At 44.5% G+C, this 12,620-nt stretch overlaps 1 protein-coding gene across 3 annotated transcripts in view; it reads left to right on the forward strand.

Moving 5' to 3' along the window:
- Positions 1–12,620, forward strand: part of Fam53a (family with sequence similarity 53 member A) — a 31,030-nt gene that overhangs the window by 6,197 nt on the left and 12,213 nt on the right. For 2 of the 3 annotated variants that reach the window (XM_038345036.2, XM_038345046.2), the window contains exon 2: positions 8,800–9,034. In XM_038345036.2, the coding sequence (XP_038200964.1) occupies positions 8,957–9,034 (78 nt within the window). In that variant the 5' untranslated portion in view covers positions 8,800–8,956. Of the gene's footprint in view, positions 1–676; positions 808–8,799; positions 9,035–12,620 lie in introns of those variants that run through there. The other variant, XM_038345056.2, reaches the window with a different exon arrangement.

Below are 12,620 nucleotides of genomic sequence, written 5' to 3' on the forward strand. Positions count from 1 at the left end.
TAGGTAATTCTTTCAGATTTTCTACATAGATGATTGTGTGGTTTATTCCTCCCCAAGCTGTCAGTTTTTTTTTTTTTTCTCTCCCAAGACAGGCTTTCCTTCTGTGTAGCCCTGGCTGTCCTGGAACAGAAATCCACCTGCATCTACCTTCTGAGTATTGGGATTAAAGCATGTGCCACCACCACTTGGCTTTATTTTCCTTTTTTTTTTTGTTTTTTTTTTTTTGTTTTTTGTTTTTTGTTTTTTGTTTTTCGAGACAGCTTTGGAGTCTGTCCTGGAACTCACTCTTGTAGACAGGCTGGCCTCGAACTCACAGAGATTCACCTGCCTCTGCCTCCCGAGTCCTGGGATTAAAGGTGGGTGCCACCACTGCCTGGCCTTCCTTTATTTCTTTTAAGGACTTGTATTATGTTATTAAGAAATGATTATGAGGGGGCATTTGCTTTAGTCTCAGTGCTTTGAGTTTCTTGCTGTTAATTAGAAGTTAGCTGGGTTTTTTCTTTTTTTTTCTCTCTTTTTTTTTTTGTTAGGCAGAGTCTCATTTGTATCAGGGTCTCACTATGTATTCTTGGCTGGTCTAGAAGTCACTCTATAGACCAGGACGATCTGTTTCTACCTCCGAAGTGCTGGAATTAAAGGCATGTACCACCATCTCTTTTTTTTTTAAATTATTTTTAAGCATTTACTTTTGTGTGTGTGTGTGCCTACTTGTCTATATGTGCATCCTGGGCATACAGGTACTCTCAGAGGCCAGAAGAGGATATTGGATCCCCTGGAACTGAAATTACAAATTATGAGCTGTCTGATGTGAGTACTGGGAATTGAACCCAGGTCTTCTGCAAGAGCAATGTGTGTTCTTAACCACTGAGCTGTCACTTCAGAGCTGGCAGCTGTTTTTCTTTGTTGTTGTTGTTTATTTGTTTTCAAGACAGGGTTTCTCTGGCTGTCCTGGATCTCGTTCTGTAGATTATGCTGGCCTCGAACTCACAGACCGACCTCCCACCTGCCTTTGCCTCCCTAGTACTGGAATTAAAGGTGTGTACCACCATTGCTTGACCAGCTATTGCTGGTCAGTTGTTGTGTTTTTCTTTTTCTTCTTCTTCTTCTTCTTCTTCTTCTTCTTCTTCTTCTTCTTCTTCTTCTTCTTCTTCTTCTTCTTGGAAGATATTTATCAAGTTGAAGAATTTTTTTCTCATGGCCTATTTTGCTGTTCTAAAAACATTTGACACTAGTGTTTTTAAAAAATCTTTTTTAAATTTTTCTATTCTCATACTATAGCAATTGACATGAAAGTTTTATGTGACCTTTCCTCCAGCAAACAAGTCTTCAGTTCTTCAGTAGAAACCAGTTGGTTACTTCCTAATCCAATTTATTTCTGACACTGTCTACTACATGGATCCCTCAGATTGAGGGATCTTTCTGCAAGACTGCCTCTACCCCCCAGACTGTTGTAAGTCTGTGTCTGGAGCTTCTCACTGACTAGCTATAAACTGAGATTCTCATACCTTCCTCTTCAAACTTGATTAATCTGCTAGAGGTTTTTACAACAGTTGGGTCACACTGCATTTACACCCCACAGGAGTGCAAAAGAACAGTCAGGTGAAGATATTCAAAGTCAGGTCTGGAAGAGTCCTGAATGCATGACCTTTCACCCCTGTGGAGGGTGTGCTCTGGCACATGGATGAAAGAGGAGGCCATGTTTTCACATAGTGGAATGGAGAAAGGAGGCTGTGTTCTCATGTGGCAGTAGGGAGAGAGAAGGTCGTGCTCTTAATATGGTGGAAGGAGGGAGGGACCCATGCTTTCACATGTGAGAGAGGAGGCCATCTTCTCATGTAGTGTGACTGAGGGAGAAGGTATCTTTATCTGGTGCAAGAAAGGGAAGTAGGAAGGAAGGACAAAGTCATGTCATCATGTGCTAGAGTGGAAGGACAAGACTTTGTCCTGGTGGGAAGGAGGGAAAACTGTTCTTACGGGTTAGGTGGGAGAGGAGGGCTGGGGGAACTGTAGAAGGAGTTCAGTCCTCACGTGGTAAGAAGGGAAGAAAAGGCTGTGGCCGCAGGAGGTCCAGGGCTGTTTCCAGGTACTGGAAAGCTAAAGCGTGAGCTGCAGAAGCAAGCCTCTTTTATCCATCAGGGAAGAGCCCTCAGGATGTAGTAACATGAAAGGCCTGAGATATGTTACAAACAGTAACAACCTTTCCCTTTTTTCCCTCCTGGTTCTGGGGGGTGGAATCCAAATCCTTGTTTGTGCTAGACAGGTGCCTTGCCACTGAACTATCTCTAGCTCATCTTCTGTTCCTGTTGTGTGTGTGTGTGTGTGTGTTTATCACAGATAGGTTGTTTCTTGCATTTTATCAAATGCTTTTTGGCATCTTTTGATCCCAAAATAGAATATTCTTTTTTTAGCCTGTCAGTGTGATGGGTTGCTTGAATTGACTTTTACATCTGTACAGTTTTGAACTAAACATCCTACTGTCCAAATCAACTAATTAAGGTTTTTAATACTATCAAGATGTTGATTTGTTATGTCAGGGAGGTTTTGTGTTTTCCTCATGTTGTTTTGAAAAGGCTTAAAAAAAAACCAAAAAACAACTTGTACCAACTTTGTGGAACCCAAACAAGGCTTTGTCCCAGGCTTTTCGGAATCAGTATGACATCTATGTGTGACCTTTTAAAAGGCGGTGATGTCTAAACAAGGCTATTCCAGTCTCTCTGGGACTCAGTATGATATCTAGATTAACATTTTAAAAGAGCGATTGAGCCCCAGCTGGTCAGTGACTACCAAAGAAAGACAGCAGTCTGTGTTGGTAGCTACACTGATTTCACGTGCACAACCTCTGTGGCACGTGGGGCGCTAGCCTTTCATTCTCCCTTGTTTCCTGCAGGTGTGGTCACTGCTCCAGGAGGGGAGCAGAGCATTTGGCTCCATTCTTTGTATTAAGTGTTGTTCTTTGGGCTACTATGGCAGCATAACAAATTACCTCCACAGCTGGTGGCGGGAAATGGTAATGATAATTGTTGTCCATGGTTGCTGGGGTGTGGAATTCTACATCAGCTCAACGGGGCAGCCCATGTGTAGAGTCTCAGGCAGGTTGATCAGGTAGGTATGGCTCACATATTCACAAGGACGCCCTAGGCCACTGTCCACATGTCTCCTGACATGCTGCCTTTGACGTATGTTTCTTTTTTTCTTTTTGGCTTTTCGAGATAGAGTTTCTCTGTGTAACAGTTCTGGCCACTCTGGAACTCACTTTGTAGGCCAGGCTGGCCTTGAACTCACAGAGATTGCCTGTCTCTGCTTCCCGAGTGCTGGGATTAAAGGTGTGTGTCACCACCGCCCTGCTTGTGGTACATTTCTAAAAAGTCTGGCAGATGGAGTACCCTTTCACTTTAGTCTGTACTGCTTAGCTTCTGTCCACTGTGTCCAAGGAGGTAACTGGACATGGCATTCCCTGAGAGGAGTGTAGGAATCTTAGGTGTGTTCTAAAGCCTCTGCTCATGACTTGACAGTTATGAATTGATGTGCATCAGATTATTAACTATTTTCCAAGTGCTCTTCATTAAAGGTGTGTGTGTGTGTGTGTAGAAGTCAGTTCTCTACCATTTCAGTTCTGAGGAACCAAACTCAGGTCATCAGGCTTGGAGGCAAGCCTTTTACTCACTGAACCATCTTGCTGGACTTTCTGCATTTCAGCTTTAAAGATTTATTTTTATATGTGAAAGCATTTTTTTGTTGTTTGTTTATTTGTTTTTGAGACAGAGTTTCTCTGTGTTGCTTTGGAGCCTGTCCTGGAACTAGCTTTTATAGACCAGGATGACCTCGAACTCACAGAGATCCGCTTGCCTCTGCCTCACGAGTGCTGGGATTAAAGGCGTGCACTACCACCACCCGGCCTGTGTGAAAGCATTTTGTCTGCATATTTGTACGTGTACTGCCTGCATGTTTAGTTCCCTGCAGAGACCAGAAGAGGGCATTGGGTCTCTCTGTCATGCAGGTGGTGGGACTAGAACCCAGGTCCTTTGGAAGATCAACAATTGATTTTAACTGCTGAGCCACCTCTCCAGTCTCCTGCATCTCTCTCTCTGTCTCCTCCCCCCCCCCCGCCGCCGTGTTTAATTTTTTTTTGTCTGTTGCTCATACCAGTTTCAGTCATTAGACTTGATACTTTTCCTGTTTCAGCTGCTTGAGTACCTGAGGTATGTGCCATTGTGCCTAGCTTTCAGCTGCTTTTTAAAGAGAAAACTAAAGAAACAGAAACCTGGCATTTTGTGCCAGTGTCTTAGCTGCCTATTGCTTCTTGACATTGTGATGTCCTTGGTTTAGCAGAACTAACTGGTAGGTTCCTCTGTTCTCTACAATTAGAACTACCTTCAGGCTACAGTGCTTTTGTCTGTGTAATGGGAGCAACATGGGCGTGGATAATTCTCTGTTGGCCAGGTTTTATGCTTTAGGCTCCTTTCATTGTACAGCAAGCTCTTTAAGCAGGGCTTGGAAGCTTTTCTTCCCATGAAATATGTTAGGAGCCAGAATGGAGGAGGTGGAGTAGCTTATCAAGCTTAGGTTTGAATTTAGTGTCAAGGTCTGTATTGGCCAGTTACCTGCTTTGGGTCTACTGCTCAGAAGTGACTTTCTCCACCTGCCCATGCTATTTCCAGGCTCTTCTGAAGCCTGGCTGTTCACACAAATACCACTGTGCTGCAAATCCTAATTAAGTTCTATGTGAGGCGGCCTGGCTGTGGTGGGCACTGCCTTTTTGTAGTACCTGTTCAGGGTGTGCCACTCTTGGGTTGCTGGCATGACCACAGTGTGGGATGGAGAGGAAGAAGACCTTGGGCTAAGGTGAGGATTTTGCTCTGTGTCCTGGAGCCACAGAAGGGTAACTGAGGAACCTGGAGCACTGGCATCGCCTGCTGAGGCCGGGTCTAGGGCTGCCACATGGGTTGGAGGACTGCCTTAGGCCTGGAAGGTGTGGCTGAGTAGGGAGGAACAGCAGGGAGCTGGGTGTTCATCCAAGCTACTGGCTTAATTGCAAAACAGTTCTAGTGACTGCATTGTAGAGAGCTGACTATAGCCCTTCCTTTGTGGCATGTTTACTCCATGTGGAGTTGACACTTCCCCAAGTGCCTACTGAGCTTGCAGTCCTTTCTCAGCTCCCATCAGACTACCTGTCCCTGGTGTCCTGGGCAGGGCTGGTCAGTTCTGTCCTTTGAGCCAGGTTTCTCTGATTAGGCTGTGTCTTCCCTATGTCCACCTTGATATGAGTCTTGGCCTTCATCCTGCTCTCCTCTTACTCAGCTGTTAGTCTTATTTAGCACCAGATGACTCTTCTCTGCCCCTCTAAATAGGCCTTTTGAGCTATGTCTCATTTTGTGCATTCAGGTTTCTGTAAGGGGAGATTCACTTGGCATTGTGGGTTGAATTGCATCCCTCAAAGCTGTATTCAAGCTGTAACCCCAAGATCTGTGAAGTGACCTTATCTGGAAATTGAGTCTTTGCGGGAAAGACTTTTTTAGCACCTGGCTAGTCTGTTACCCCACTTGTGAACTACTTTGTTTTGTAGTGCTGGGGATGGAGCCTCATGCACCTAGGGACAGGTGTTACCACTGAGCCACACCCTAATCCCATGAGCTGCTTTTGAGTTGTCTATCCTTGTGAATTGTACATACATGCCTCCTTAAGCATGTTTCCAGTTTCCAGCAGGTTCTTTATACCATGTTCTAAACATCTGTGATTATGACAAAGGTGACAGTCCATACTTACTTAGCCATTACCCTATTTAGCAGCAATGCAGGCCCTCCCAGCACCCACACTTTTCCTCACACAGAATGCTGATAAAATTTGGAAAATAATGCCAGAAATGTGTTCTTATCTAACAGCAATTAATCAAACTTTGGATGTTGTCTCTTTGAGGATCAGTATTGCATTTGATCCCCTTTTGCTTGGATGGGGACTTGCTCTGCTTTTCCATGACGTAGCAGTTATTTTTTAAAAATTTAAAGGTTAAAGAGGGTGCTAGAGAGATGGCTCAGAGGTTGGGATCAATGGCTGCTCTTCCAGAGGTCCTGAGTTCAATTTCCAGCAACCACATGGTGGCTCACAACCATGTGTAATGAGATCTGCTGCCTTCTTCTGGTATGCAGGCATACATGCAGGTAGATACTGCATGTATGTATATATAAATACTGTATACATAAAAAATAAATCTAAAATTTTGGGGGGAGATTTTATTTTTGTTTCGTCTGTAATATCTGTGCACCATGTGCATGCATTGTTTGTGGAGGCCAAAAGAGAGCTTCAGATTCTCAATTACAGATGGTTGTGAGCAGGGGCTAGAGAGATGGCTAGAGAGAGTGATTAAGAGCACTGTCTGCTCTTCCAGAGGTCCTGAGTTCAATTCCCAGCAACCACATGGTGGCTCCAGATGGTTGTGAGCTGCCATTTAAGTGCTAGTGGCAGTGAAAAGCCACCAGAGTCGTTAAGGGTTCTCAAGAATTTATTTAGGTATAGAATAGGGGTAAACACTCATTGAACAGAATACCGCTGCTGATCCAGCTGCCTTCATCCAGCCGTTTTGTCCAGGGGTAAAGGGCAAAAAGCTTCCTACTCTGCTCTGACCACCCAACAGAGCGTGGGAACAAGAGAGGGTAAGACCCTCTCCCTAAGTTCATAAATTGTCATGTGTGCCGACAGGACCACGCCATAGGATTAGTGATTCCCAAAATCCATTGACTAAAGGGATTGAAATCTCACAACAGCTAGGAATTGAATCTAGGTCCTTTGGAAGAGCAGCCAATGCTTTTAACTGCTGAGACATCTTTCCAACCCAATTTACTACTTCTAAAGGATCTGTCAGTTACTTTGTTGACGACCTCACCTGGTTCCCCAGACATTTTCTCCTGTTTAAATTGAGGTTCAGGTTGGGCGGTCCTGGGGCACTCCTTTAATCCCAGCACTCGGGAAGTAGAAGCAGGTGGACCTCTGTGAGTTCAAGGCCAGTCTGGTCTATGGAGCAAGTTCCAGGACAGCCAAGGGTACATAGAGAAACACTGTCTCAGGGAAAAAAATTGAGGTTCTGTGTTTTTGTGCAGAGTCCCACAGCGGGTTGTGATCTTCAGGAGTCTTGTCTGTCTGTCCTGTCACTAACTGGTCACTTTGATCCTGATCAGAATAGTTTTTATTGTTTCTTTGTAATTAGGTGTCTTGTGGGGAGATTCTTGGAGACTCAAATAGTCCATTTACTTTTGAATGTGGTTGGCATTTAGAGATGATCCTTGCTGGAAACTGTAATAGAAGATATGGTAAAATGGAGGGTTTTAAATTTTCTGTTGTTCTGTCCCTGTTGATAGTTGTCTTATCTAACCAGGTTTTCTTAAATTATTCCTTCTACCTTTTACCTCTGGGCTTTCACCTTTCTCTATTTCTGTATTTCTTTCTTTCTTACTGTGTTGCTGGTTGTGTAACTGGGTGGTGGCTGGCCCCTCAAGTCCTCCTCTCTTCCTCCTTTTCTCATTTCTCAATCCTCCTCCTAGATTTCTCCTCCTATTTATTCTCTGCCTGCCAGTCCTGCCTATTCTTTCTCCTGCCTTGCTATTGGCTGTTAAGCTTTTTACTATACCAGTCAGATGTTTTAGACAGGCAAAGTAATGCATCTTCACAGTGTTAAACAAATACAACATGAAAGAATGCAGCACATCTTTGCGTCTTTAACAGGTGTTCCACAGCACAAACAAATGTAACACATCTTAATAGTCCACAACAGTGCTGAGAACTCCAGCTTCAAAGGCTGGAGTTGGGGGTGGTGTGGCCAACTGTAAGAGCTAGCAGGCCTCTGGTATGGGCCTCAGTAGCTTGCTGCTGGTGTTCTCACTGGGTGTGGCTGCCGTTGTCTCTTCTCATGCATTCATTGCACTTTGGGGACAGAGCCTGCCATGGGCTTTCTTGCTGCTTCAGGAGAAGCCTTGGTCTTCATCTGGACCAATGGTTTTTTTTTTTTTTTTCTTTCTTTTTTTTTTTTTTTTTTTAATTTTTCGAGACAGGGTTTCTCTGTGGTTTTGGAGCCTGTCCTGGAACTAGCTCTTGTAGACCAGGCTGGTCTCGAACTCACAGAGATCCGCCTGCCTCTGCCTCCTGAGTGCTAGGATTAAAGGCGTGCGCCACCACCGCCCGGCTTGGACCAATGGTTTTCAACCTTCCTAATGCTGTGACCTTTTAATACAGTTCCTCATGCTGTGAATTATTTTCATTGCTACTTCATAACTGTAAATTTGCTGTTCTAAATCATAATGTAAATACCTTTGTTTCCTGATATTCTTTTTTTTAAAAGATTTATTTATTTATTATGTATACAACATTTTGCCTCGATGTATGCCTGCATGCCAGAGGAGGGCGCCAGATCTCAGTACAGATGGTTGTGAGCCACCATGTGGTAGCTGGGAATTGAACTCAGGACCTCCGGAAGAACAGCCAATGCTCTTAACCTCTGAGCCATCTCTCCAGCCCTTTCCTGATATTCTTAAGCAACCCTGTGAAATGGTTGCTCCACACCACCCCCCTCCCCAAGCGGTTGTGACCCATAGGTTGAGAACTGCTAGATGTTCTAGATATTACAAGAAAGTTACTGGAGATTAAAGGATGTTATTAGAGGTTCCAGAAAGGAACATGCTTGGTTGTTTTGGAATTGGGAAGGTATTTGCCAGAGGGATATTAGGAACATTTTGTATACACAGGATGTTGTATGTAACAGAAATATGGATGGAAGCATTCTACATATGGTCATGTGGCAATTTCTCTTTACAGAGACACAGCCCTGATGAGTCCATGGAAATGGGTCAGCAAAGTTAAGTCAGAGCTATAACCCTGAGTTTTAGCTCAGACCTGATGACTTGAGCCTGCTGATGTCCAGTGTTCTGGAAATTCAGTGCCCATAGATGTGGACCAAGGAAGAGCCCCGGCCATGGTCACTCTTATCACAGAGAAGCTGCAGAACCAGAGTTTGGATGACCTTACCCGAAGGGCCCGTGAGGCTGGCCCGGTGAGTCAGCTTGGGGGTCAGAGTGGGCACAGCCCACTGTGTGGAGACATAGACATGGAGACAGTACACTTAGGGTGGAGACAGAGCTGAGTGGGGGCGTTGGACAGAAGCCAGTGTTGATCACACAAATACATCAACTTCTAATGCAAAGCTGACCAACACAGATTTCTGTGGCCTGCTTACCAGATCTGCCAGGGTAAGTGATCCTGTGGTCCTGCTGCCCTTTTCCAGGGATGTCTCAGATTTATCAACTCAGATTCATTCATCTGCTTTAGCTTAGTGGGTGGGTCTCTTTTTATTTTTTAATCATGAAGTCACTTATTTTATTCATAATTAATTTAATAGTTGTTTGTTTGTTTTTTTTTTTTTCCAGAGACAGGTTTTCACTGTGTACCCATAGCTGGCCTGGAACTAGCTGTGTAGACCAGGCTGGCCTCAACTCAATCCACCTGCCTCTGCCTCCTGAGTGCTGGGATTATGGGTGTATACTGTCATATCCGGTGGTTACTTATTTTTAATGTTTTATGTTTGTAACTACTTATCACATGACTCCACATGCACTTTAATGTTTTGTCTTTGGTTTTTTTGTGCCATGAAACTTGACACTAACACAGATAGACTCTGAATATAGCCAGGGATTCCAGAAACACAAAACAAAGAAAGTACACAAACAACTTGCGCTCTTTCCTTCTGGTCTCATATAATGGTGATGTCCGTGTTGGGCCATGTTCATGCCCAGACTGTAGGCACGAGTCTTTCTCAACTTGGATGCCTAAAGGATATTTTTTCTTCCTAGTGAACTTTTCATAACATTTACACTTGGAAAAGCAGATTCATCTAGTCAAGGCATTCTGAACAAAATTAACAATTTTCTTTCTTTTTTTTTTTTTCAAAACAGGAAAACTTTGTGTAGCCTTGACTTTCCTAGAACTGGCTGTGTAGACTAGGCTGGTCTTGAGCTCAGAGAGATACACCTGCCTCTGCCTCCTAAGTGCTGGGATTAAAGGCGTGCGCCACCACCCATTGGCAATTTTCTAATAACAAAACTGAATATCAGTTTTAAAAGTAAAATTTCAAATAATTAAATGTTAATAAAACTAAAAGTCATTAAGCATTCAGTGCCTCCATTGCTATAACTGTGGTACTAGTCTGGGTTGTTTGTGCTGCCTGCTTGAGCCTCCATGTGCTGGGTGGGGACAACTTGTGGTGGCCACAGTTCTGGCTCTTGGGCCACAAGACTGATGCAGCTTTTTAAGTTCAAGGTCAGCAGAACTAGAGGAGAATGCAAGGAACCTCCCCTAGTCTTAGGGCTCTGTTGTTGGGACAGATGCTGTTGTTTGCCACTATGGACTCTGTCATTATGGGCTCACAATGTGTGCCTGATCCTGCACCTCTGGTCCTCCTCTAAAGCCAGAGTCCTTCAGTACTCCTCTGATTCAGCAGGACTGAATCCTCCCATCTCTGCTATCTGTATTCATTTTATTTGGTCATATTATGTACTCTCTGCCTGAGGCACACCCAGTTTTTCTTACTTTGCCTCTCATGCTTGAAGGATAGTGAATAATCTGGCTGTTGCAGAAAGACCTGGAAAAATGTGTGGTTGTATCTGAATCACTGCTACCTCAGGGTGGAGAGGCATAGATGGTTTGTGACCATAGGTGGAGGATTGGTGAAGGCAGTGGTCTCATGTATCGCTGGGTTGCCAGAGCAACAATGAGTATCTGGGATGTGATTTGGGGTGTACATTGAAGATGGGAGTTTTTTGTTGGCTATGAAAGTAGGTTTGGGGCAACAAGGACAGGGCAATTGACAAGTAGTTGGGCCCAACTGTTATATGTATTTGGACTTCTTAGAGTATTCTCAGACAGCAGGGGACACTGGAACCTGAATTTCACTTATGCATTTCAGTTGTGCATTGAGGCTTTTGATGCAGAGCTGGGGCAAGTGTTTACTTACCTCCTGAGAGGCAGGGAGATAAGGAACCAGTGTAGCTGGAGAAAGTGGGCAATGACGTGGGCAATAAGTGCTTTCTGGGATGAGGGCTTAGTGGCAATGGAGATACTATGCTGGTTGGTTTTTGTCAACTTGGCACAAGCCTGGTCATCTTAATTGAGAAAATAAGGTTAGGCATTTTCTTGACTAATGGTTGATGGTACAGCTCAGTAGGGATAGTACCACCCTGGGTAGTATAAGAAAGCAGGCTGAACAAGCTGTGCAGAGCAAGCCAGTAGGCAGCATTCCTCCATAACTTCTGCATTAGTTTCTGCCTGATTGAATACCCTCATTGAATTCTTGCCTTGGCTTCTCTCAGTGGACTGTGACTAGGGATATGTAAGCCAAATAAACCCTTTCCTCCCCAAGTTGCTTTTAGTCATGGCATTTTATCACAACAGTAGAAAACATAACTAAGACATATATATGCCTTGGTCCTGGGATTTGACTCTTAGGTGCCAAGGGCTGTGATTCAGATCAGAGTAGCAGTCCCCTCTAACTATGGGAAGAGGATAATGAGGTCAACGGAAGCAGAGAAGGCCAGCCAAGACCACCAACATTAGCTTGGTCCAGCATAGATGTAGTAGAGCTAGAGTCAAAGGCTTGGAGCTAGCTGTCAGGAAGAGGAGAGAGGAAAGTGTGATGTGACTGAGCTGGAAGCAAGAAGCATGGCAGGTTCATCGTGTCACTGGTTTAGATGGTATAACATGGGCAGTTGGTGCCCCTAGCCATGTCCATCTGGGCAGGGCCAGGCTTGAATTGGCCCAGTGGGAGCCTGCTATTTCAGCAAATCTACTTTCTTGAGTATCTCTCAAGGAGGCCCAGAAGCTGCCATGTCTCAAGGTCCTGGGATGTGGTATGATACAGAGACTGATCCCTACAAATGGGTATGATCAGTGTTAGACCCACTGTCTTGAGTGTCTGCATTCATGTCCTTGGGTTCTTCACCTTCTCATCCCATCTCTCACAGATCCCTGTAGATGCCTGCTGTGAAGTGTCTGGCTGTGCTGCACCAGTCCTTGAATGTTCACTGAAAAAACATCTGGTTAGGTACAGGCCCACAGCTCCTCAACTATCCCAGGAACCATTTCTGTTGGCTGAGAAAGGCCTGCCTTTCCTGGAGTCTATTAGGTTATTCTGGTGGGTGCATCCTGAGGATGCAGGCCCAGGGAAGGTGGGCTATGAAAACAGATCAGGTACTTGCTTTCAGCAAGTGGTTGGACTGGCTGGCTAGTGGAGTGGCTATCAGCCACCTGGAAGGAAACCATTGTGCTGGCCCAAGACTGTGGTCTTTTGCAGCTATTTGAAAGGTGTGGGCAGCCCACTAATTATGCACAGTGGCATAAAAGCTTCCACCATTTGCAGTATCTATAAAGCAGCCTTCTCTTTTTCCATCTTAGTTTGAGGTTGTCCAGTGCCCACAGAGTCCAGGTTGGTCATGTGTTCACCACCCTCATTCAGCTATGCTCTGGGAAACAATCCACTGCAGAGGAAGACCTGTCTATCTGTAGACAGGCACCTGTTGTTAAAGGGTACCTTTTTGAGTCATAAACCCAACTTTTAACTTCTTCTATTTTTATTTGTTTTTTTCCTT

This window comes from Arvicola amphibius, chromosome 1, assembly GCF_903992535.2.
Source record: "Arvicola amphibius chromosome 1, mArvAmp1.2, whole genome shotgun sequence".
Classification (NCBI taxonomy): Eukaryota; Metazoa; Chordata; class Mammalia; order Rodentia; family Cricetidae; genus Arvicola; species Arvicola amphibius.